The sequence below is a fragment of the Neopelma chrysocephalum genome, unplaced genomic scaffold (assembly GCF_003984885.1).
Source record: "Neopelma chrysocephalum unplaced genomic scaffold, ASM398488v2 Primary Assembly neopelma1_24, whole genome shotgun sequence".
NCBI lineage: Eukaryota > Metazoa > Chordata > Aves > Passeriformes > Pipridae > Neopelma > Neopelma chrysocephalum.
In genome coordinates this window covers 14,762,930-14,788,885 of record NW_020897693.1, presented here as the reverse complement: position 1 = coordinate 14,788,885, position 25,956 = coordinate 14,762,930, and the positions used below count along the sequence as shown (strand labels likewise).

General features: G+C 41.6%; 1 protein-coding gene across 2 annotated transcripts in view; it reads right to left on the bottom strand.

Moving 5' to 3' along the window:
• API5 (apoptosis inhibitor 5) overlaps positions 1 to 13,672 on the bottom strand; it is a 17,741-nt gene extending 4,069 nt beyond the window's left edge. Inside the window, exons 1-11 of one of the 2 annotated variants that reach the window (XM_027704293.1) lie at positions 13,649 to 13,672; positions 9,640 to 9,801; positions 8,754 to 8,847; positions 7,689 to 7,754; positions 7,179 to 7,330; positions 6,260 to 6,466; positions 5,619 to 5,723; positions 4,833 to 4,922; positions 4,068 to 4,249; positions 2,783 to 2,876; positions 2,217 to 2,273 (exon numbers count right to left, since the gene is read on the bottom strand). In XM_027704293.1, the coding sequence (XP_027560094.1) occupies positions 2,217 to 2,273; positions 2,783 to 2,876; positions 4,068 to 4,249; positions 4,833 to 4,922; positions 5,619 to 5,723; positions 6,260 to 6,466; positions 7,179 to 7,330; positions 7,689 to 7,754; positions 8,754 to 8,847; positions 9,640 to 9,801; positions 13,649 to 13,657 (1,218 nt within the window). In that variant the 5' untranslated portion in view covers positions 13,658 to 13,672. Of the gene's footprint in view, positions 1 to 2,216; positions 2,274 to 2,782; positions 2,877 to 4,067; positions 4,250 to 4,832; positions 4,923 to 5,618; positions 5,724 to 6,259; positions 6,467 to 7,178; positions 7,331 to 7,688; positions 7,755 to 8,753; positions 8,848 to 9,639; positions 9,802 to 13,275; positions 13,495 to 13,648 lie in introns of those variants that run through there. The other variant, XM_027704283.1, reaches the window with a different exon arrangement.
• Between the last annotated feature and the right edge of the window lie 12,284 nt (positions 13,673 to 25,956).

The window sequence follows — 25,956 nt, the reverse complement described above, 5'->3', positions numbered from 1 at the left end:
AATGTGTAGTGATAGACCAATTTAAGGCCATGATGTCCTGCTCGGTTACAGGAAACACCTCAGCACCTGGAGAGGGCATTCCCAGAAACCCATTGTCAGATGATAGTGGGTTACACAAAAAGGGACAAAGAGACAATGGCTTCCTGAAAGTCCTCAACAAAATGGGGAGACTTCCCAGCAACAGACTGATAGGATTAACAAAGGATGGAGTGTTATGGAAATAGCATGGCCTTTCTTCCCAACATTCTACTGGAACACAGGAAGCCGACCCTTAGGCCTATGTCATCTGTCTATCACCCCCAAAATTATTATTGATTTTTGTCACTCCAACTGCCTAAGAAAAAAAGTATAAAAAGAGATCGGACATGAGCAAAACTGGGGAGAAGTTCCATCATCTCTGCAGGGGTAACTAACGAGCCGCCCTGTGTCCTTCCACTCCTTTGGACACTGTAGGGGTGACCAACCATTTACTCTGCTTTCTTTACTTTGACCTTGCTTTATACCTTATAGATTACCCTCTTTCACCTTTACCCCATAGATACCTTATTTCCTAATTGTACTTTGCTACTTTGCTTTATAGACACTAATTTTACCTTGCCCTACACCTTGTAACTTACCAGGTATATATCTTACTTTATATTATTTTTTTTTGGTCCTATATTGTACTTTATTGCCAACTCGTTCATGGTTTGCTTTAAGGTGTGCATTTCCTTATCTTAGTGAGTTAAAATGTGTGTTAGTGGGAAGTGGCTATATTCTTTCATTTTTGCTTTATGTTAACCAGTGTGTTTAGATTTTGTTCTAGTCTTTGTAAACTGGTCTGTCATGGAGGGGGGTTGCTTGAGTTTTGCACTAAGGTAGTTGTGTTGTTTTGTAGAGTGTGCTTCTGGTTTTTGGGTCTTTTATTAGTTAAGTGCAATTGTGCAGTTAAACATCATCACCGGTGATGCCAACCCTACAGTAGTTTGTCACATACTGGTATTAATAGAAGTCATTTCGTGAGCTGCTAGTTAGTCTGGTTTGTTTCTGGTGCTGGCAGTCTCGTAACTTGTAGGAGAACTTTGCTGAGAAGGTTCTCCATTGCTATTAAGAGCCGTTCCCATATCAGGGGCATTGCAGTGAATCTGTCTAGCGAAGGGTCTCTTTAGGTGAGGTGCGGACAGACTGTTTTGGGCTTTAAAAGGCTTTGGTATTCTGGGGACACTGATAGCCAATAAAAAATTAATACAGGTGGGACAAGAAATCTTTGCATTTCTTCCCCTTTTCACGAGACCCCTGGTGGCCTAGTGGTTAGCGTGCAGGACTTTCACTGCTGCGACCACGGGTTCGAGTCCCCGGTCTCCTGTCCTGATGGAGGTCGTTAGCCCTGTGTGGCCATCCATCTATGAGAAGGACACTCTAAACAAACCTACGTCCTGAGGACCTCACTGCCATTGTCCAAGCTTGCTTGGCCCCGGCAGATGAACCTTAGGATTAATGGGTGGGCTCAGTTCAGCGCAGGCTGTGTCTCACCTAAAAAATCCATTGCGCAGGCTGGAAAGGTAAAAAGACCTTTCCCCAAATCTTCGTTCGCGAAGATGGGCCATTATTATGAACACCAAGCATCTTAAAATGAACTACAATGGCTCCTGCAGGGAGACATCTGATATCCCTACAATATCCCTATGACGGTACAAGATAGGTTTTGCAATACCATGGGCAAAGTTTTTGGTTTATTGTGTGAGAGTGAAGAAATAGAGGAAAAGGTGGTTAGAAGAAATCAGAATGGTTTCATGGGCTCCGGGTAGAAGTCTGTTTCTGCAGCCCATCTCTAGACTCTTTGGAGACAAAAGTTTTTTATAGTAGTTGCTTTGCCTCCTCCCTCCTGTACATATCCTTGCACCTGTTTAAACTATTCCTTACCCCTCAATGCCACTGCAGGAAAGGGAAATTACAAGAAAAAAGGCTCAGCCAGAATCCAGAGACCCCTAAAGCAAGGTGGTCTTCTTCTGAGGTCAACCAGTGCTGCAAAAAAGGACCAAGAGCAGCAGTAGCAGCAAAAGCTAAGTTGCTTGCATAGTCAGGAAGATCCACCTCTCTTCAGAAAGAGTAAAGCATGGCAACTCTGAGCTAGCTAACATCCACTAACACAATACAACTTCGTTCAAATCTATTCCTTTCTGCTGCATAGGTTACTCTTCTGTGAGAATTTACTCCTTCATGATGTGAGGACTTACCTTGATTAAAACATTAATGTTATTGGTTATTTTCAAGGCAACCACTTTAATCTTGTTCTGTAAAAAAACCCAAAACATTACTGAACACCTATTCTAGTAGTTTTATGCCAACTGCATTTGATTATGTTACATTAAACTGGCTGCTCTTCCTAGTGAATTGTTATAGCAATAGTAACAGTGAAAGGTGTATACACTTCTGAGTTTTCATCCCAACTACTCTTAGGCTTCTTGCAGTTTTACACTAACTAGTTGCTTTTAATATTCCAGTATACTTCTCACTGGTGTTTTTTCGCACAACATATGAAAACTTCCCCTTCAAAACAAAGCACAGAGCACAATTAAACCAATTATATATGTGGACGCAGAGAGTAGTTAGCAGTAGAAACTAAAAGAGCATCTTTGCTGGCAAAATGCAGCATCAAGTAAGATGCATTTGCAATAATGTTAGCAGTATTATTCCCTTAATCTATCTGCATACTTAAAACTGACTGCAGCCTATTAATATGTGCCAATCGTTATTTCAGTAGGCTCAATTAGAAAAATCAGAATTCCCAAACAATACTTACCTCCTCTGTTTTCAAGGCTTCTCCTGTTTTTCCTTGAAGTGCCAGACGAAGCTGCCGAATATAAACCTGCAACCCTCGAGCAAAATACTGTAGCCTAAAAAATTAAAAGCAACCTGTTAGTAAAATTTACATAGTCCCATAAAAATAAAAGCATAGGCAAATGGAAGCTGTAATCTTGTTTTTTTTTCACTTTAGGAAAAATGCTCAAAATAAGTCATCCACCAACCTGATTTGTGCTTCTTTAGCATCCAGACAATAATAATTCACACTTTCATAGTCACAGAATCATCAGGGTTGGAAGAGACCTTGAAGATCATGTAGTCCAACTGTCAACCCAGCACCACTGTTATCACCCCTAAGCCATACATACAAGTGCCACATTGAGATGCCTCTTGAACACTTCTAGAGACAGTGACTCCACCACCTCTCTGGGCAACTTATTCCAGTGCCTCATCACTCTTTTTTTTTTTTCCTAATATCTAATCTGAACCTCTCCTGGTGCAACGTAAGTCCGTTTCCTCTCGCCCTTTCACTTGAGGCATGCCAGGAGAGATTGACCCCCACCTCACTACAACCTGCTTTCAGGAAGTTAGGGCGGGAAATGAGGTTCCCCCCGAGCCTCGTCTCCAGACAAAACATCCCCAGCTCCTTAAGCTGCTCCTCTTACAACTTCTGCTTCAGACCCTTCATCAGCTTTGTTGTCCTTCTCTGGACATGCTCCAGCACCTCCATGTCCTTTTTGAAGAGAGAAGCCCAAAACTGAACAGAATACTCAAGGTGTGGCCTCACCAGTACCGAGTACAGGTGCACTTCCCTAATCCTGCTGGCCACACTATTCTTGTTACAGCCCAAGATGCCATTGGTTTCCTTGGCCACCTGGGCACACTGCTGGCTCATGTTCGGCTGCTGTCAGCCAGCACCCCCAAGTCCCTTTCTGCTGAGCAGCTCTCAAGCCACTCCTCCCCCAGCGTTGCCTGGAGTTGCTGTGACCCAAGTGCAGGACCTGGCACTTTACCTTACTGAATCTCATGCAGCTGTCCTCAGCTTATCAATCCAGTCTGTCCAGATCCCTCTGCAGAGCCTGCCTATCCTCCAGCAGATCAACATTCCCCCCCAAGGTAGTGTCGCCCATGAACTTACTGAGGATGCAGTCAAACTCCTCTGCCAAATCACTGGAAAGATGTTAAACAGGACAGGCCCCAGTACTGAGCCCTGGGGAACTCCACTAACATTTTCTAACACGCATTTTCTAACAGAACGCTAACAGTTGCCTCTAAATGATTACCTGATTTTAAAGTCTTTCAATTTCTCTGCATTCAGCTTGGCTGTGAGGAAGTCCGGAAGTTTACGACCTAGCTGATGGAAACTATACAATAAACACTCCACATGACTGAATTGCAACTTGGGCTCTTCATTGCCAGCATTTTCCCCGTTCTCTGCTTCCTCTGGAGGAAGGGGCATATACTCCTAAAGAATAGAAAGGAAAAACAAATGCATGAGACACATTTATACAGACTGACACCTCTTTTGCAGTGTTTGAACTGGATGGTGTATTTATGCTGATAATTTAAGAAGAATTTCCCATCTCTATACCAATGTGATGAACTGCTGAATGAAGTCCTAGTACAGGTGGTTTGCCTACACTTATGTGACTTGATACCTCAGACTCAGCGGAAATACTACCGTGGCATTGCTACCACAGGAAGCAACAATGCACTGCACCAATGCTTATGCAATAGTGCTGAACTTGCTTAAAACTGTCAGTGCAGATACAGTCTTTACTGAGATCAACATGAGTCTCTCATGACTACAAAACTTAAAAGAAGAAACCCACATAAATCTACTGGATTGAAAACATTATTCAGGTTCCGTGTATCTACAAAGGCTTTAAATTGCAAAATGATGTTTGACCTTCTACCATGGATAGAGCTACCTCTGAAACAGCCACTTTAGAAAAAGGATAAAGAGACAAATACATAAAAATAACTGTTTCCATGAAAACTTAATTTTTTAAAGTGTCTTACATGAATAAGAAATGAATTAGTCTTACCAGTAGTTTATCAAACAGCTTCTTCAAATTTGATTCAAGCTTTTCCATATCGCCACAAAAAGAACTCATTTCAGCAAGAAGCTTTAAAACCTACACGTAAGAATAACAGGGTTTTTGTTTGCTAACTGAAAAGTACGCAGGCTTAACTTTCAACCTAAAATCAATTATCACATCACTATGGCTGGTACAGTAGAGGTCAGCTATTACAATTAAACCCCTCCCAAACATCAGGAAGGAATAAAAGGAAGAACATGCCTAATCTGTTTTTCACGTCCTCAAACAGAAATACAGGTTTGTGTGTCTAATCCCAACAAGCATTAGTCAACAAGTAAACAAAACTTCATCTCCCACACCTGCAGCACTGCTCACCTTCAGTGAGAGCCACAGAGATCTAACTGAAGCTGTAGCACTGATTAATGTAAGCAAAATTACAGACATTAAGCCACTCCCTTAGGAGATTAAATTAGCACAAGTTGTGCAACCATCATTTTGGTAAATGCTATGTGCTTAAAAAAAAATTGATGGTAATATAAAAATGATTACACCAATCTACTTATTGTACCTTGCTTCAAAAGCACGGGACAAATGACACATGCTTTAAAAGGCAATGCTCAGTCATGCCTCAATAGCGCAAACTTTTTCCCTAGTGTAGCTACTTTTCCTACAAGCCAAGAAATGAAAACTATTCAAGAAAGGAGTTTTCAATTTTAAAAATAGATGTCTTCATCTAATGTACTGATTTTTTATGATTTGTTAATCCTGAAAGACATTTTAGCTTTGGCTTACCTCTAATTGTATCTCAAGATCCTCCGCTTGAGTAGTCAAAGAACTGAGGTTTGGCAGAACATGCTCACAGAAGTAAGTAACAAATTTTGTGGAATGAACATTTTTCTGAAAAAAACCCAAACAAACCATTGCACATTATTCATGCTACTCCGAGTTTGAAGGACTTAAATATTTTTCCCCCATCTCTCTGACACCCTTTTAAATGCCTACCACACAGCTGTACTTTAAAGCTTTATTAAACTTCCCTGTAACTCCTAAAACACAGACCCCCTTGCACACAGCTTAAACTCAGAGGCTGTCTGCAACACCAACTGAAAAAATTGCTTGCAACCCAAGAATAGGCTTTTAAGTGCTGCAATTGCCTGGCACTAAACTTGAAATAAACTCACACAACCTAATGTGAGAATCTTGTCGTAATTCAGTGTAACATCCTAAATTTGAAAAAAAGGAGAGAGTAACACAAAAATATTTTTGTATTTGGAGGCTTTAAGGATGTTTTCCAGCATTTGAATACAGCAGAAGTTGAAGGTGGAGAAGTACTGATATGTGGTCATTCTAACATAATCATTCAGATCACCAAAGACAAGTCACAGCCATTAACTTTCCACAATACTCCTCATGCAAAGCAAACAAATACATACTGAGAAGAGTGGCACTGCCTGCCGAGTACACTGCTGAAGTCTATCCACACAATCTGGATCAGATGGATTGAATGTTTGTTCCAGGTCAGCTTGTTCGGCTACCAGCTCCACTAGCTGTTGCCTCCCACTTACTGTCTGTAAGCTTTTTAATCCAGACAATATTTTCATGAACAGATTAAATTCCTCGCCCGTCACATCTTCCAGAACCTTAGCAGAAAAACAGAAAACACAGTTCTGTGGTGGTAATTTGCAAACCTACAAATCAAACCAACAAGGTGATCCGTACCTAGAGCACATGACCTGTAAGGAGAACCTAAAGCAACTGGGCTTTTCCAGTCTAAAGCGAGAGAGCTGTATGTGGGTGTGGCAAACTAACACTAAACCTTTAATACTTCAGAGCAAGTCACCAAATGTAGGAGTCAGGTTCTTTGCTGAGGTGGACATGGTGAGAATGAGACAATGATACAAAACTAAAATGGGAGGTTCCAACTGGATAAAGGGAAAAAAATAAATTCTCTTGAGGACAATTAAACATTGAAGCTGGTTGCCCAGTGAGTATAGGAACTTTCCTTCCTTAGAGATTTTCAAAACCCAACTGGAAAAAGCACCTAGAAGTCTGATCTGAATTCAGCTGAGCATGATTCACTGAGCTGATCAGTCTCCTAAAGACCCTTTCCAACGTGAATGATTCTGTGATTCTAATAAAAGTTGCTCTTACAAAATGAGAAGAGCCTAGCATGGTTTTAACATTCCCACAAAAAATCGTTGCAAATTTCGGAGTGTAACAGAATAGGGTAAGTACAAGATCACATTTTTACAATGCTCAGCTATACATGTGGTTTAAATGAACTCCAAAGCAACACTCATGATAAGGGATGGTTTCATAATACTTAAGTTTGTACTGAAATAAGACAGTCACCTTCTTTGATTCAGTCAATATGAACTCTTCCACCTCCTTTGTCATCACCTCCTCAGGCAATGTTTTCAGTTTTGTAGAGAGGAACTTAATGGCTCTCTCTCTCACAATATCCTCTCCCTGAAGAATTTGACTGAATAAGCCTCCCAAAGTTCCTGAATGGAGAATAAATCAGGTAATGAGAATTATTTTAGAAGTTATGAGCTCAACATTCTATGCAGAAGAAAGAAGTTCACTCCTTTAAGACTCCGTGACACGTTTTAAAATAACTGCTATACTAACTTTTCAGAAAAAACACAATTTTCCTGTATCTTGACAGAATCCTCACTCTTTTACTGGTCTGTATAATTCAGATCCACGATTATTAAGTTCAGTATTGTTTGCAAAACCAAACAGTTACGTGTGTGTCTCAGTTTTGCACTGTACTAAGATAAAAAATTGAGTCCTGTTCTCATCCTACTAGAGACTGGGAAGTATTAATAAAAGACATACACAGAAAAACGTGTCCTTTACCTTTAGCATCCATCTTAAATATACTGAGCAAAGCATTGTTGACCAAATTGAATTCTGCAGAATCATCTGGAGAGAGAAAAAAATCTGATATGCATATACTTGAAATGAAAAGGTAAGAACAGAAAAATAAAGATCGCTGATGTGTAATTACACAATAAGTATTCCGTCCTCAGCATTTAGTGATAAACAACATAACTTGTATTTTTAACAGCTACTAGACTGAGGAAGTTGAAAGCCACAATTATGAAAGATGGAAGCAAAACACAAAGCTATTTGCCACTTTAGCCTCCCTGACAAAACTTTAACATTATAAACTTAATAGGACTGAAAACCCAAAGGGAAGTTACTAATCAATACACTGAGTTATTTTAAGGAACAATTGTATTAACAAGCTGACCTTCACTAAATTAACGTCAAATAAAGTAATTTCTCTTTTAACTCTTAGTCTACAGTATTTCTAGGTGGCAGAAACAATTTTCCTCTTGAACTAAATGGAGAAATGCCTAAGTCTCAAAAAACCCAAACCAACCCAAAATTTATCTTCTGAGAATCCTAGAGACTTAACCAGGCATTTTTAATAGACATTTAAACACCTAATATTTAGCACTCTATAACTTATTGAGATTAAAAGTGTATTAAAATCTGATTTTGCACTCCAGAAATATTTATTTTGCACCAAAAATGCACTGTATGAAAGAAAACGCCTTTAGGATTTTTCAAGTTCCAGAACCTGGATTAGAAATCCAACAACTCTTTTTTCAGAAGGCAATTTGCTGCAGTCTATAACTGTAAGGTTCCTCCTGTGCCTTGCCTTTTTCTACAGATGCTTTCAGAGAGCTTGAATAAAATAAATTGTTTTATTTAGAAGAAAGATTTTGAGTTTAGATTAGGATGATTAGTGGCCTTTCAGCAGAAGCAGCAGCCTAACTGCACAGCAATTAGTGGGCGAAAAAGAACAGAAGAAGGACATGAATGGCCCTGGGATAAATTATGAATCAATGTTTTACAGAACCAAAATGGTATATATTTTTAGGTGTGCCATGAGGAGATCAGCCAGTCTCCTACCTGATTGTAGAAGCTGGGTCAGTATGTCTGCTACCCGAGGAAGATTATCTCCAGTGGCAAACTGAGGCAATTCCTTGATTGCTTGTCGCCGAATCTGCCAAAATTGTCAGTATAGTAGAAATACAAAAATTTTAAAATGTCGGAAATTACATAAAAAACCCCAAACAACTATTTTGACATATTTATGAAGGAAGTCATATATTTTTCTTAGACATAAGCAGCTCTGGAGAAAAATCAAATTCAAACAGTACCTCTGTTCACAAAATTATTCGTATGATCAAGAAAATAAAGCATGGAATGTGTGTTATTACAGAGTTTTATTTGCTAACAGGAAAGATAGTTCCACAGCTGTGCATATGGCAGGAATAAACTCTAGGGTTTACAGTTCCCAGCACTGACAAAAATCCTTGAATGATCTCTCCAAATTGTTTAAGATCGGATAAACAAAGATCTTCAAAGGTACAGCTTCAACCAATATCACAGAAGCAGTATGAAGCATCTCAAACTTCTGCAAGAATAATACAGTCAGAATCACATCGCCATGGTTCTCAGGTGCAAACAAAGTTTTCTTGCCTCCCAGCAGGATTTATCAGAACCAATTACCACTGAGTGCTTTTTGATAGGGAAACATGTAAATGATATTCAAATGATCTGTAAGTTTCTTTCTACAGAGCTATTCCTTTGATCAATGATGGGAGCGAAAAAGACAAATGAAAACCGATGCAACTTTCCAAAGTGAATTCTTTAACTGCAGGAATACAACTATGTTTAGTCGTCAAAAGACCAACTCTCCTCTCCCTAAAGACACAGCCCGCTGAAAAAAGGAGAAAATAATAGCAAAATATAAATTCAATGTATCAACTTGCTACAAGGTTATTATTCTTACAGAAACATCTTCATCCTCGCAGAGGTCCAACTGGGCATTGATAGCTGAGTCAGCTAGCTCAGGAAAATGCTTGAAGAACTTAGGAATAAACTGAGCTGCAAGTCTCTTCTCCTTGGCACCTCCTTTCACACCATCCAAGATCACTTGGTATGCATCCTTATGCTGAAAGAGGAAAACCAGAGTATATAAATGGAAAAATCTTGGGTTATTCTCAAGACAACAGAAGACTTTTTCTCTCCCAATCTCTTCAACTATTTAAGTGAACTGTATCATACAAGCTTCTTACAAAGGAATTGATTGTTCTCTCAGACTGATATAACTGTGCCAATTTCATAAAATTTGCCTCTGTTGCCTGGCTTTTACTGTTATTCCAGTTCCTATCTATTCAAGTGCTCACTGTTCCAAGTGCTGGCCTTAAGGCTGACAGCTCTTACACACCACCTGTGATTAGATTAGTGCAAGAAATTATATGATCAGTCACTGAACTTGGGCAGTTTTTCAAGGAGTTTATGCCTTTTGTCTCCTCGCTTTTTGTCTCTTAAGTAGAGGTTACCTTTCCCAACAATTGTGCCACTGCAATGGATAATGAATGATTGTTAATGAACAATTGCTAATCAGAGATGCTACAGCATCTCTGACATCTATTCAACTAGTTAACTTAATCTGAGATGAAACACAGTGCTTGAAAGAACTGTTAACAGAAAATAGATACAAAAAATACCCCAGAAACCCCTGGCTGAAGCACAGAAATAAACACTTCAGCAATAGTAGAATATCCTCTAGCTCCTCCAACTAGGATCACATAGGTGTTTACGATTTTGTGCCTGCAGGACTGAAACTTTAAAATAATTGAAGTCTTTGTTGTGGTTAGTTATGTGTTTGTGAAACAGAAGTCAGCATTATTAGGATACCAGTGGAAATCAGAATCTTCTAATTTTCCTCATGGTTGTGAACAGAATGCTTTAGACAGTTTATCCTACTTTGAACGGCAACATTGACAGCCCAGGACACTTTCTTTGCTTTATTTACATTAAATTTCCCAGAGCCACATACATCATCACCCCTATTCCTAGTGGAAGTTTTTCCATAGCAATTACAGATACTAATTTACAAAGCAGTACACTGTATTAATGCCCTTCAAAGCAAGCTGCATTTTAACACTTAGTGCCAATGTTCCTTAAGCACTCTTTCAGCTAGTTGATAGCTCTCTGTGTTTACAGATTCTGAACTGGGATGGGATACAGATCCGCATGAAAAATAACCCATGAAAAAACTGGCTGCCTTTCAGCTGATCCACATCCCCATCCAGTTTACTCTGTAGCTGTGCCAACAGAGTGCACTCAACAGCAAAGGCAGGAATAAGCCAGCACAGACTAGCAATGAAACACGTCATTACAGACACAGGTTCTCAGACTGGACATTAAGAACACTATTTCTGTGGAACACATTACTTAATACATATGAAAAAGCATTTATACAGCAATGCAAGAGATAGCCTGTGTTCCATGAATTTGTATTCCTGCATGCTAACTCCTCCTACCATTCAGGTCAAATACAGTTCAGGAAAGAGTTTGTTTTACCCTGTACCTGGCAGCATGGAATGCTCAAGAAAAACCACAGGCAACTACAGAAGCAGCATGATCCTTCAGTTTTGCACATTTCCTCCTAGTCTAAACTGGAGAATGTCCAGACCTTCCTTTTTAGTAACTGTCAATTGCCCTATCATCCTTTAACTTCTCTAGGTTAGTTCCTGTATCAATTCAATACCCTATAATGCCCTGTGACAAGTTTCACAACGTGTTATTGAGAAATGTTCATCTTCCTCTTTAAGACTGCTTCCTAATAGTTTTTCTCAACTTCTCACCTTCATTCCACTCATAAATTGGACTCATCATACCTAAGCCCCTTCCTCAACTGAAACACTCTTTTACAAGCTCAATACTTCCAGTCTTTTAAACAACTCCTCTTAATACTTCACCTGGTCCCCATGCTCATGTTCAACATTTCTTTTTTTTCACAGGGTGACTGTGACTTTTTGTAGTGAGATTTCACGTTCATATGGTTGTTGAAAAGATAATAAAGCAGTAAGTGGCATAAAATTGATGAACGAGGAACAATTACTCATGGCTTCTCAGAATACAAAAACTGGAGACATCAAATAAGATTATGAAATGACAAGTTCAAAGGAGGTAACTCCTTCACAAAGGTTCATGAAGTAATGGAACATTTTACCACACATTTATAGGCCAGAAATATAATCAGTTAAACAAAGCATCAGAAAAGTTCACTGAAGAACAATCTAGCAAGCTACACTCATTACAGAGATGCTGTCTCTGGCTCTGGAAGCCCACAAACTGGACAGGGGCAAAGCTGGGAGAGTGCTTCAGGGATCATCATTCTGTACTTACCCTCGGAGGTTCTTACACATCTGCTCCCCTGTCAAAGGCTGCATTTCTTAACAATGCTGGAGTTTGTCTACTTAACATGGCCATTCCTACCTCACAAAAGCTACTCACAATAGCCAAAATTATGATGGACCACGTACTTATAAAACAGCATAGTAACAGCACGTTTTACTCTGCATCTCTCCCTGTAGTTCCCACCGTTTTATTTGCACTTTGGTTTTGGTTCTGAGGTTATGTTTTTGTTGGACTGTCTACCAGGATGTTTTGTTTCACTAAGGCATAATTTCACAAGCAAAGTGAACGTTTTTGAATTAAATTGAAAAAACCTTCACCCTCCCCCAAACAACCACCGTATGATTTGTTCTCTCGAAGGACTTTCCAAGTGGCTTTGTATAGTAGCATCTAGTTTAAAATCCATGGCTAGGTATGTGCAAGGCTACTTTCCTACCTGTGGACATTATGAAAAAAAAACAAAACACAGAAAAAAAGTACCTGCTGCTTTTTCAGGTGGACATTTAGTAAAATAAGGGCCTAATGAAACTCCAAAAACTAGTTTTAACTAGCCATAATATTTTATATTGGCATTATACAAAGTCATCCTCTTTTTCTGAATAATTCCGTAACTGTAAAAACAAATGGCAGGCCTTGCCAGGATTTTACAGAAAATAAAATCTTCAGCCGTGAGGGTCGATCTTTCATCCTTGCCTTAAGGAAGAAAAAAAATAAAGGGCTACAGGCGGTTATCGAATCATGACAGACTTCACAGTAGACTCCACAACAAGCCTCTTAGCAAGACAGCCTGCCAGAGGCTTTCGGGATCTGCACGTGCGCTGGATCAGATCTGCATAGCTACCGCTGTCTTCTTTTAAAGACCTAACTTCGCCAGGCGAAACTTCCCACCTCACCAGGTAAGAACTAGTTTATACCCGCGACGCCACACTTAAAAGGAAAGCCGCCGACACGACGCGGGTGCTGCAGAAGCACCGGGAGCTGGCGCCGTCCTTGCGGATCCGCAGGCGCGATGCTCAGCTCCACCCGCCCCGTGCCGCCGCGGGTCGTGAGCAAACCCACCCCGCGCACAGCCCCTTGCCGGCCGTGCGGGGGTCTCGCAGTCCCTCCGGCGGCACCCCGGCCCACCCCTGCCCGCCCCGTCTCGGCCCGGACCTCCCCGCGGCGGCGCTACGCAAGCCCTAGGCCCAGCGAGGCCTTGCAGGCCGCAGCCACGCCGCACCTGGCCCGCCGTCTCGGTGGCGTCCGCCAGGATGCCGTAGTTGCGGTAGAGCTCCTCCACGGTGGGCATGGCGCGGCGGGGAAGAGGCAGAGCCGCCGTGACACCGAGCCCGCCGCTGACGCTGACGCCGACGCCGCCGCCGCTCCGGCCGCCGCTCCCGCTCAGGCAGCGCCGTCAGCACCAGCGAGGCGCCCGGCCCAGAGCGGCCGCGCCACGCCGCCCGCCCGGCGCCCCCGCGCGGCGGGCGGTGGAACCGCAGGGCCCGGAACCCCTGCGCGCCCCCGCGCGGCGGCTGCTTCCAGCGGGGAGCGGCCCCGGATGACTCCCAAAGTCACCGCGCTCTCGTCGCCGCCTGGGCTGAGGGACAGCTCACCATCACCATCCGCCCGGCCCCAGTCCCGACCCGGGGCCCTGGTACGGGGTGCGTTCGTCTGCTCAGGAATGTGCCATGGCCTTTACCTTTTGCAGCCTTCCTTTTTTTTTCCCCCTTGGACTTTTCTTCACACTCCTCCTCCTTCTTTCCCTTGTCGCTGCCTTCCTCCAGCGCCCCTGTTTTTATCTCTCGTATACAAATACGATGAAAGGTGCTCGAGAAGTGCCTGTTGCATGCTGAGTTCCTGGTACGGGAAAGAGACTGCTTTCCTGTGATTTGCCAACTTTCATCTTTTCCTGCGGAGAAAAATGCTATCTAATTCTGGCCTATAGAAATGGAAGTACCTGTAAGTAGTGTCAATGGAGGCAGCACATGTACATTAGGCTCAAAGGACCAAATATAAAGTGTGGCAAAAGTTATAAGGCTGTAGCAGTGTTTTCTCCTCATATCTCAAGGTGCTTTATCATCCTGCAAGTTTCACAGGTACTTAAAATGGAAGAGGATTTCTCTTATGTCAATCTGAGGCCGAGCTAAGCAAAGTGCTGGACTTCTCTTAAATCCTTTCCAGCAGGATGAAGGGTGCTGTCGGAGGCATTCGAAGCCCTAATCTGTTTCCAGAGTACATGCAGGCAGACCACACACAGCAGGGATGTACAGCAGCATCAATCATTTACCTTCCTTTTGTTTTTCCTCTACTCTGACAGTGTTTCAGCAAGTGGCAGCAGTGACAGCATCAGTCACCTTTCTCCCCCTCTTTGAATAGAGGTCCGGTGCCTTTACCTGTCCACGGGTGGATCCATGTCATTCTTGCAGGCTGTGATGGGGTCTGAGGGTGTGGAAGCTTGAGGCTGCTGTCAGATCCAAGAGAGCTTTAACTACATCCTGACCCTTCCTGTGCTGGTGACCATCACATTTACCCACAGTAATCTCAAAAGAATATGTTAATCTTAGTAGTGGGAACAAAATGTAATATGAGAGAAAAAATATTTTTAATGCAGCCTGGTGGATATTAAGAGATGTCAATCTCTTGTCCTCCAGCATCTTCCAGACAGTATTACATCTGAATACAGATTTTAAAACTATAATCATCTTTATCGGCACTACCATGGCAAACTTTTACAACTTGGTCTGAAAGGAAGAAAGAGGAACATCTCATTTAACTGTGTTTTACTCCCCCCCCGAAGTGTTTATATAGATCGAGCTGCCTCGTTATCTCCTTTTCTTGCTTTTTTTCCCTCAACAACACGTTATTGAACTGTTCTATGGCAAATATTGATAAATAAATAGCATTTATACATTGTTGTATGCATGACAGTTGTGGGAAGAAAAGTAGGCATGAATGAAGATGGGTGTGAGAGGAGTTGTGTACCTTCTTGGAAAGGCTGGCTCTGTATTCCATGGCAGAGCAGAAGGGGTGCTTGAGATACCAGAGAGTGATGGGAAATTAAGATGAACTCAAATGCTGGACTTTGACTGCGCTACAGAGAGATTGTTGGGTAAGGTGGGATAGTAAGCAGTCTCAAATATACAATAATAACATATATTTTGTTATATCTAACTATTCTAATCACATTTTTGTATATTGTATCATAACATATATGTCTTGGAATTATACTTTTTATCTTCTCTGGCAGTGAGACAATCAGCTGTGCTAATCATCTTTCTAATAGAGAACATATAAAATGAAAGGGGTATTCAGACCCACGTTAAGAAAATGTTTTCTCTGAGGTTCATTCCATTTCCACCCTTTGATGTCAGTATTTTTTTCCCTCAACTACTTCCTTGTTGCTTCACATAATTCTTTTAATTTTTTTCTCTCCTTACAACAATTTCCATTTTTCCATCTCTAGTTTTCACTTATGACATGTTTTTTATAATGAACCTGTTTAAAATGAATCACAATTTTTCCTTAGCATTTATATGGAAGAAACATGAATGAAGAACTGATGGTGTTACATGTTAGGAGATATTGTTTGTCAGGGATCTCTCTGTTTGTTAGTGTTGGGATATTTTTGAAAATGTATCTTTAGAAACTCAAAAGCTTGAAATGCACATTTGAGAATGACACATAGTCATTCTCAATGACTGAGTCAACAGTCAGACTCTTCAGTGCCAGTCCCCTAGTTTCACAAAATATGGTTAATTTGACCATCAGTCAAGATTTTCATCTCTTCTTTCTTCTCAATCTTCTCATGCCCATGCACGTGGAGATAACCCTACAGTAAGTTACAGACTCATTTGATGATGAAGTGGTATCATACATTTGACTCCTATTCCTGTGCACTGCCCATAAACCAAGTATCCTAGAATCATTGCAGGTTCTCCAGAAGAAAAATAATTTACTTATGAAATCAATAAGATTTTCTATTTTCCTCAAAGCAAAAAAAATTACTGTTCCTGTCCCACAACTGTCCTGGTCTTTGGTGGAGGACAGACTTCAGGCGAAGCCATAGATGGGGCAAAGCCATAGATGGGGCATAATGTCTATTATGACAGAAGGAGAAGACATGCTTAAAGAAGACTTCACACTGGAACAGTGGTTTAATCACATGAATCCCCATGTACCCAACCTGAAAGGTTTCTGTGGGCCAGATACCCAGTGAATAATAAAGTGGCTGAAATAAGGTCTATTTTTCGGTTTATGCTAGATGAGCAATTGATTCAGAATTCTTCTAATCTCACTTTTTAGAAATGGGCTTGAGTTTTAAACAGAGCATAGTTTTACAAATGAAGGGATATAGCAATTATCCGCCATCCATCTTAAAGATTTGTTAAGTGTTTTTCAGAAGATGATGTCCAGGTATCACAAGGTAATATAGTGAGTGCATAACAGTGTTCACAGCTGTAAAGCCTTTTATTGGCACACATTAAAGACATCCTGCATGGTTGCAAGCATCTAACTGCTGTATTCAGACGAGCAGAGATTTCCTACAGATTCCTTCTGATGTAATCGGATTTTCTTGCAGAATTTCTTCCCGGCGAGGCTATGCGCTTCTTTTCCCATGGGAACGGCAATCCCGTGGACGCGCATCCCAAGCGTGCCAGCAAGCGGCGCTCTGGCCCCGCGGACGTGGACGCACGCCCCCGCCCGCAGAGGAGCCGCTGCGAGTCCAGGGGGACGTGCTCCCGCAAACAGGACAGCGCCAGGCCTTTGGGAAAGGATCGCTCTGCAGTATTCGCAGCCGTGACGCATGACTGTCTGAAAAAAACCCTTACACCTCGTTTGTTCCAAGTCATATCCACAAATTTAGGCGAAAAAAGAGATTAGAGAAATAAAGTGGAATTAGAGAAATAAAGAGGAAAAATAGAGGAAGGAAGGAGTCTCATCATAGAGATAAGAGCAAGTCTGGCATCACAGAGCCAGGAAATTGTGTGGGGTCATAGAGAAAGACAGGAGTCTGGCATCATAGAAGTAGTAGAATATGTAGAATCATAGAGGAGAAGGAAGAAGTCTTATCATCTATCCAAGAGGGAGTCTGGTATTTAAACAGCTCTAGGGAGCATAAGCAAGCAGTAGTGCATCGAATGGTGTGATCAAACAGAATGTGATGTGTCAGAAGGATGCGGTGCAGCCACGTGTGTGGCAGTTTGTGCAGGCAGACGAGTGGGAAGGACGCTGGGGTGTGGCTCGACAGGCTGTTAGCTGAGCTGCTGGTCATACACTTGGTAAGAGAGTGCAGATATGGTGTCCACACAGCACAGGGCCAAGTCCTCTAAACTCATTAAAAAAGATGCAGTGATCTGGACAGTGGTCACAAAAAAACCATGCAAAACATGCAAAAAAAATGTGTTGCCATCTAGGCTTCAGGCTGTAGGGAATGCCTAAATCTCTAAGTGGATTGTAGTGATGGTAGCTGCATCATATGTGACCAGGTGGATGATCTACTCAGTCGGGCAGCAGAGTTATGAGTTGAAGTAGAAAAGCTGAGAAGCAGCAGAGAATCAGAGAGGAAGTTAGACTGGTAGGACTATGCTCTGGCTTCCGAAGTAAGATAGGAGCAGCCATTGGTAACAATTAAAGATCAAACTGATACTCTATCCACTCCCCAGCAAGGAGCAGGTACCAGCTCTGAAGCAAGAAGAGATTGGAGGGTAGTCCATTCTCCAAGGGGCAAGTGAAATCCTTCTTTGCCCGCCTCAGTCCCCCCAGGTGCCTCTGCCCAATAGGTATGAGGCATTGTATGTGGAAGACCAGCTTAAGGACAAAGTGGATAAAGGTCTGGTCACACCAGAGGTGCTGCCACGATCACAATCAGTAAGGTCAACCCACTGTATTACAACCACTTCCGAAAGGAAAAAAAGACAAGTTTTAGTTGTAGGAGATTCCCTTCTAAGGGGAACAGAGGGCCTGTTTATCAAACTGGGCCCAAACGGTAGGCAGGTCTGCTGCCTCCCTAGGGCCTGGGTGAAGGACGTGACCAGGAAACTTCCAAGCCTGATGCAGCCCATGAACTACTACACATTACTGATCTTCCACGTAGGGGACAAGGAAATGGCAACGTGTGGTCTGTGGGTGATCAAAAAAGATTTCAGGGCTTTGGGATGTTTAGTAAGGGATTTGGGGACACGAGTTATTTTCTCCTTCATACTTCCAATTGAAAGCAGTGATTTTGAAAGAAACAAATCGGCTTAGTCTACTAATACATGGCTCCACAGCTGGTGTCACCACTATAATTTTGGTTTTTTTGACAGTGGTATGGCCTACACAGCACAAACCACCCGGACATCTGCTGGAAACGTAGCATGGCAAACTGTAGGCAATTCAGGAGACTTCTGGAATGCACTGGGATTAACTTAAGCCAGTTGATAGAGAGCCCTACCAGAGGGAACATGGTACTAGATTTAGTACTTACGTAAGGGAGCTAATCAGGGATGTCAAGATTGGAGATAGCCTAGATTGCAGCAATCATGCAATTAGCGGAGTTTGCTGTCTTGAGGAATATAGGTCAGCTAAGGAGTAAAATCAGGCTCCTGAACTTTAAGAAGACAGACTTCCAGCTCTTCAGGGAGATTGTCAGTGGGATCCCCTAGGAGACTGCTGCTGGGGACAAGGAAGCAGAAGAAAGCTGGCAGAAATTTAAAGAAGTCTTCCATAGCATCCAAGACTTAGCAATCCCCAGGAGCAAGAAATCAATCAAGAAGGCAAGAGACTGACATGGCTGAGTAGGGAACTGCTGGTCAAACTAAAGAGCAAGAAACAAATGCATAGGCAGTGGAAACTAGGACAAATAACCTGGGAAGAGTATAGAGTAGACGTACTACTGTATAGGGAGGGGGGGAGGAAGGTGAGGCAAAACTGGAGCTGCACCTGGCAAGGGACACAAAGAATAACAGAAAGGGCTTCTACAGGTACCATTAATCAGAAAAAGAAGGTCAAAGAAGTTGTACCCCATCTGATAAACACTGCTGGCAAGCAGGTAACTGGATGAGAAGAAAGCTGAGGTATTTAATATTTTTGCTTCAATCTTCAATGACAACCTCTCTTTTCACACCTCTCAAGTGGATGGACAGCAGGATGGGAACTGGGAGAGCAAAGTCACTCCCACTGTAAGTGAAGATCAAGTTCATGACCACCTGACGAACTTGAATATGCACAAGTCTATGGGACCCGGTGAGATGCATCCCAGAATCCTGAAGGAATTGACTGATATAGCTGCCAAGCCACTCTCCACGATATTCAAAAAGTCATGGCAGTAAGGGGAAGATTCAAGTTACTGAAAAAAGGGGAATAGTACCCATCTTTAAAGAGGGAAGAAAGAAAAACCCTGGGAACTACCGAACTGTCAGTCTAACCTCTGTGCCTAGGAAGATCATGGAACAGATCCTCCTAGAATCTCTGCTAAGGCACATGGAGCTGACTCGAGACAGCCAGTATGACTTCACTAAGAAAAATCCTGTCTGATCAACCTACTGGCTTTCTATGATGGGATAACTACACCAGTGGATAAGGGAAGAGCTACAGACGTAATATATCTGGATTTTGGAAAGCCTTTGACATGGTCCCCCACAACATCCTTCTCTCCGAATTGGAGAGTGATGGATTCAACGGGAGGACTTGGATTAGGAATTGGTTGGATAGTCATATCCAGAGGGTAGTGGTCAATGGCTCAGTGTCCCAATGGGCATCTGTGATGAGTGGTGTCTCTCAGGGGTCCATATTGGGACCAGTGTTATTTCATATCTTCATTAATGACATAGTGAGAGGGATTGAATGCACTCTCAGCAAATTGGCAGATGACACTAAGCTGAGTGGTGGTGTTGACACACCTGAAGGATGGGATGCCATCCAGAGGGACCTAGACAGGCTCAAGAAGTAGGTGCATGGAGATCTCTTGTGGTTTAAGAAGACCAAGTGCAAGGTGCTGCACCTGGTTTAGGGCAACCTGTATCAGTACAAACTGGGAGATAAACAGATTGAAAGCAGCCATGCCAAGAAGAACTTGGGTGTGCTGGTGGATGAGAGGCTGGACATGAGCTGGCAATGTGCACTTGCAGCCCAGAAAGCCAATCATATCCTAGGTTGCATCAAAAGCAGCATGGTCAGTGGCTGAGAGAGGTGATTCTTCCCCTCTTCTTTCTCTGGTGAGAAAGAATACCTTGAATACTGCAACCAGCCATGGGGTCCTCAACACAGGAAGGGCATTGACCTGTTGGAGTGAGTCCAGACAAGGGTCACCAAGTTGATCAGAGGGATGGAGCATCTCTCCTATGAGGAAAGGCTGGCAGAATTCACAGTGTTCAGCCTGGAAAAGAGAAGGCTTCAGGGTGACCTGATTGTGACCTTCCAGTATCTGAAGGGAACTTAAAGGAAAAGTGAAACAAGACTTTACAAGAGCATGTAGTGACAGAACAAAGGGAAATGGGTTCAAATTGAAAGGCAATAGGTTTAGATTAGATATTAGGAAAAAAATCTTTACTGTAGTGGTGGTGAAGTACTGGAACAAGTTGCCCAGGGAAATTGTGGATGCCCCATCCCTGGAGGTGTTCAAGGCCAGCTTGGATGGGGCTTTGGAACTAGATGATCTTCATCTCCTTCAAACCCGACCCATTCTATGATTCTATGATTTTATGACCTTCCCCACCACTTGCCTCTTGCTTGATAAATTCAGAACTAACATTTCAGCCATGGATGCTGACCCAGCTCCCAAATGAGCAGCTTGATGTCCTGTGCCTTCCACTGCTCCTGAGGCTGCTGCTGGTGACACAGCTGTTGCCACTGCTTCTGAAAACATGTGAGAGCTGCTCTGCAGCACAGTGACAGATTGGAAGTGCTAAAGCCACATGGCAGCAAGCTGTGAAAACTTCTCCACAGCTTCTGTGTATTTGCAGTGGCATTTGCAATGGCATGGAGCACTGTTTTTGTCTGTTCTGACTGATAAGAGTGTGAAAATGACACTGGCTATGCAGAAGGAGCTAGACGGTGACAAAAGGAAAAGAAGAATTTTGATGACTGAGGTTGTTTTTTAGCTGGTTCTGGCAATGTTATCCAGACATACTTCAGAAAAATACCAGCAGTGTGGGTGAAATACCTGGAATACTGGGAATATGTGTTCAAATAGCATATAATAATGAAAGATCCCCGCCACCTGGATGAAATACTCTGAGCTTTAGCAGGTTGTGTAAACATGACTATGGAAACCACAGTCTGCAGCACTTGTGCTCCAAATCGTAGTTTGAATCAGGATCTCTAAGTAGCTGATTCCTTTTGACTTGGAGCTTGACTAGATTGGAATTAAATAGTATTCCTCTAGCACTTTTTAGCCATTCCAAATCATGCTAAGTAGATTCAGGCCTTTGTACATTGAAAAAATTTGATGGCAAGTTCAAGCTCTGATTACATTAAAAAGGAAGCAAAATATTCTTTTCCTTTCTCCCATCTCATGAACTAGAGAAATTAGACTGCCAAAGAGGTTTTTTCTGGCATAGTTCTAAGACTTTTGTTGTCATGGGGATGTCAATTAATGTGGTTGTTTTTTATGTTTGAACATAGCTGTGCCAACTAAGCTTTTCCATGCAGACCAGGTCTCACACAAATCTGAAAACTCATAATAATAGGAACTGGGCTTTCTGTTTAATAAATTGTCTTTTGAAGACTTCACTGTACTTCTTAATATTTTTTTTTCTCCTCCATACTATACTGTATCAAGTAAATGAATGTACAGGTATGTATTGCATACATACAAATTGGAAGATGTAGCAAACACAGGTTTTTTGAATGCACACAGATATAAGTAATCTGAACTTTATTGGCGTGTCTGGCTGTGTGCAGGTTCTGCAGCTGCGTGATGTAAGGTGCAGGCTGTTCTTGTGCTTTGTGTGATCTGCAAAGACACTCATATAACATAATGCACACATATGTGCATATACAAAATGTCTGGCATCATGCACATGTCAAATATATAGGCATGTGTGTAGTGCATGCCTGAGTGCATGATTAGATATTTTGTTGTGTAAATACAAAATGTTTTATACTTTGTATACTCATTTGTCATAAATGTGTGGAAGTGTATAGAATTAAATGAAAAGATTTTAGATGCAGTGTGTTGCGTACATGAGACTTAAAGCCTGGAAAGCATCTTTGTGAGCATGTCTAACTATCCTGCTTAGGCAATTCCAGCTTTTCAATGAAAAATATTTTTAAATTATTTAAATATTCAATAGAGTTCTGTGCATACCCCAGGGAATTTAGGATTGCTAAAGGATTTCAAAAAATGCTGAAGAGGAATAGATATTAAAACAATTTCCTAGATGTTTTGCACTGGAGCTTTTCTCCTTTACCACAAGGATCTGTGTTTCTTGGAGCACATGAATATTCTGTGCTGAGTAGAAACCCTTGCTGTCTGCCAGCAAAATGTTGGTAGTGCCCTTTGTTGGCTTCCTAGGGGAGTTCATGCAAATTGCTTTGAAATACAACAAACCATAGGATTCCTAAATGCTTCTAAACAAGACCAAATTAGAAAAAGGCTTCACATTGAAAACATAATTTTCAATTAGTGTCTATTCAATGGGAATGAGAACGGGGTGGAGGAGAGCTGGCATGTGAGATAAGCTGGATTTGTTAACATGCTTTGAAAACACTTGCTGGCTAGTATGTATAATTTCCCTTGCAAATACCTTGCTGTAATTTTGTGACTTTTCTGTAGTCACTCTGCTTTTGTGCTTCAGATAGAAATGAACTCTGCCCAGCAAGAGGTAGATTTGAGACAACCATCAGCAGACTGTGTTTAGGTGTCATGTACACAGCTGAGCATTGCTGCACAGGCTTAAAGCTGGGTAATAAACAAGTAATTTCTCTCCTCAGTCCATGTCTATTCCTATTCACCAGTGCATATGTGAGAGCACCGAACAGGGAAATGGATGACTGAATGACCAGAGACCAAAGTGACATCTCACTGCCTCCAGAACAACTCAGCTCAATGTGTCTTTGGTAAAACTGATGTGGGAGGTGTTTTTTTCCATGGATAGAGAGTGCTAGTCTGCAGGAAAGGCACTGAGGACCCTTCACTATCTGAGTGCATTTTGCCAGTGTTCCTCTTTCCAAGCAGAGGAAGAGGAGCAAGTGAGTTGCTGCTGCAGTTACTAACTACTAGAAAGAGACATATGAAGTACAGCATATTTTCCCTCTTATTCATTTTATTCTTCTTATTCTCCAACATGAGGCAGCATTGAGCATTTTCCTATTTTTTTGCAAAAGGGTGAATGTACCTGGTCCTTTTCTTCCTGCTTTGGTTTGTTTTCATTACTTTGGGTTGAACCTTCTGTAGAAGACCTCCTTGTCTTATCTCGTTTTCTTTCCCTTCTCATCTTCTTTTGTTTCTTATTGTTGCTCTTGTTAGAAATTACCCTTTTCTTACCTTCAGTCTCAGGAAATATCATCCTTGCCATGTCTTGGCATGGCTGTGCCATGTTATCTTGCCCCATGTATGGTGCAGCCCATCCCTGTGTTCATTTGTATGTACTGTGTGGATTTTCTGCCCTCTCTCTTGCGTTGCAAGGCACTATGCTTGACATGCTCTTTCATATTTATCTGTGTATCTCTGGGACCACAGGTAGGACCAGTGTCTCTCAGCTCATCACCTGACCAGCTGCTCAGTCCCTGCTCACCTCACCACAGCCTGACCCTGGGATGAGCAGTGCTGCCTCAGGTCCATAGCACTTATTGCTTCACCTTCATTTTCCATTCTGCCAGCAGGAATTGAGATATTGATGCTGCCTGTAACAATCAGGAAAATAAGAACCTACTGAAATAATGAATCTAAAAATTCCTTTATCAAAGCAAAGGCCAGTAGCATCTGGTATTTGTAGGGTTTTCTGTCAGGACACAAGTTCTAGGACACTCACTTTACTAGTTGCACCTGCTATGGTGAAAGTGTGAAGATTTTGTCACACTGTTATGAACTCTCTACATAGCTGAGTTTCCCTGCTTTTTCAAGGGGAAAGAACTAATTAAAATATGGACCTAGGCAAGTGACAGGGAATATACATATAATGTTTATCAGGGAGTGAAAGGACTTTTTTGGGGTATGTGATGAATACACTTCAGTGAAGACAAGGGGATGCCTTAAATTTTAACAGTGGAAGTGGGAAAAAGTGAACCTCACAATAAAAAGTTTCTAAGAAAGTACTTTTAAGTTTTTAAAACTTTTCTAAAACTTTTGAAAAAGGACATGTATTTTGAGAGTTTCTTAAAGAAATGTGAATATCTAATAGGCTTGACTACTGGCAAAACCTGTCCTAAATTTTCCATGTGCATTTGCACTCAGGTATTCTTTCTTCAGTCAGTTTGAAAAAAAAAAAACAGGCTATTTTGCTTTAGAAATATTTACCTATGTGCTCTTTACCTCTATACTTCTTGACCTTGCTTAAAAGCATATGCTCTCTGTGTACGACTTAGTTTTGGGTCAATGATTTGGGTCAGTTTTGTGTGGGTTGTGGAAACCTTCAAGGGAACTGTTACATATCTATCTAGTTCATTCCTATGTGAAAATAAAATTTAACATTCAGAAGTAGATAGGAATGTTGCAGAAAGGAGAGTCTGCTGAGCATAAATATAAAGAAATTATTGTCATACACATACCCAGAAATATCAACATTGTATGTTGAGCAAAGTGACTATAAGAGGGATTTGATGGTAAGTTAGGCCATTACTGGAATACTTCAGTATTCTTACTAATACTGCTGGCTGTTTTATGCATTGTTCCTTGTGCTTTTAAATGCATTCAGAGCATGCTAACAAAGGCAATGAGTGACGTATTTTTAACATTGTCTAAACAGAGCGGAGGAAGTGTGGAAGATATTGCAGAAACCTGGTTGGTAGAGAGAGGACACGGTAAAGATTCTATAGCTCTAGTTTCACGCTAAAGCAAGAAAACTATTAGAAGGTCACTGATCAATGTGTTTGAGAAACTGCTTTGTCTAAGAAACTGCAAGGCTGCATTGTTTGCTGTGAAGCTGTATTGTCTAAGAAACTGCAAGGCTGCATTGTTTACTGTGAAGCTGTATTGTTTAAGAAACTGCATACGTGATAGAAAAATTAGAGCAACAGGATGGGAAAGGTAGAAAAAGTAGCAAATAGCAAATAAAGTAACTATAGCCATGAGAAAGAGGCAGCATTTGCGCAAATATAACTTAGGTAATTAGGAGCCAATGATGAGCTTGTATTTGGAATATTAATAAGCCTAATTATTAACCTTTATAAGCATGGAGCTTACAGCAATAAAGTTGGATTAGTCATGATCAATACTGTGGTCGTGTGATACTTTTCCCGTCGTCCCCAACAAGAAACCACTGAAACACCTTAGCTTTGACCTAGTGCTGCCCAAAACAGCCATTTTGCAGTCCAAATTGAACAAACTTGATTAGAAGATCCTCTGCAGCTATGGATTTCTTCCTCTTTTGTTTGATTCAGCACTGAAAACCATCTCCCATAGGGGACAAGCAGGAAACAGCCTTGTTTAGCTTAAGAGACAATCTGGACTTCTGCTTCTGGCATGAATTCAAATGCCTCGATTATTTTCTGCTTATAATTTGGCTAATAATACAGTCTGGAGCATGAAGAGCTCTGAAAGAGACACTTATGATTCCCCTACTAAGATACAGACAGAAATATCAGCCACTGATGAGGAAACAGCAAAAGGTTAAACTTCTTGACACATGCTCTATAGAAGGTTACAATATGGATTGTTTCCACATTAGTTTTCTTGCTCCCAGTAAGCCATTCCATCTAATCCCTTTCTCTTGCCATTGAATTTTTCCCTTTGGGCAGCCAATTCAACTAGCAATGGGTTATTTATACGAAACTTGCAAAG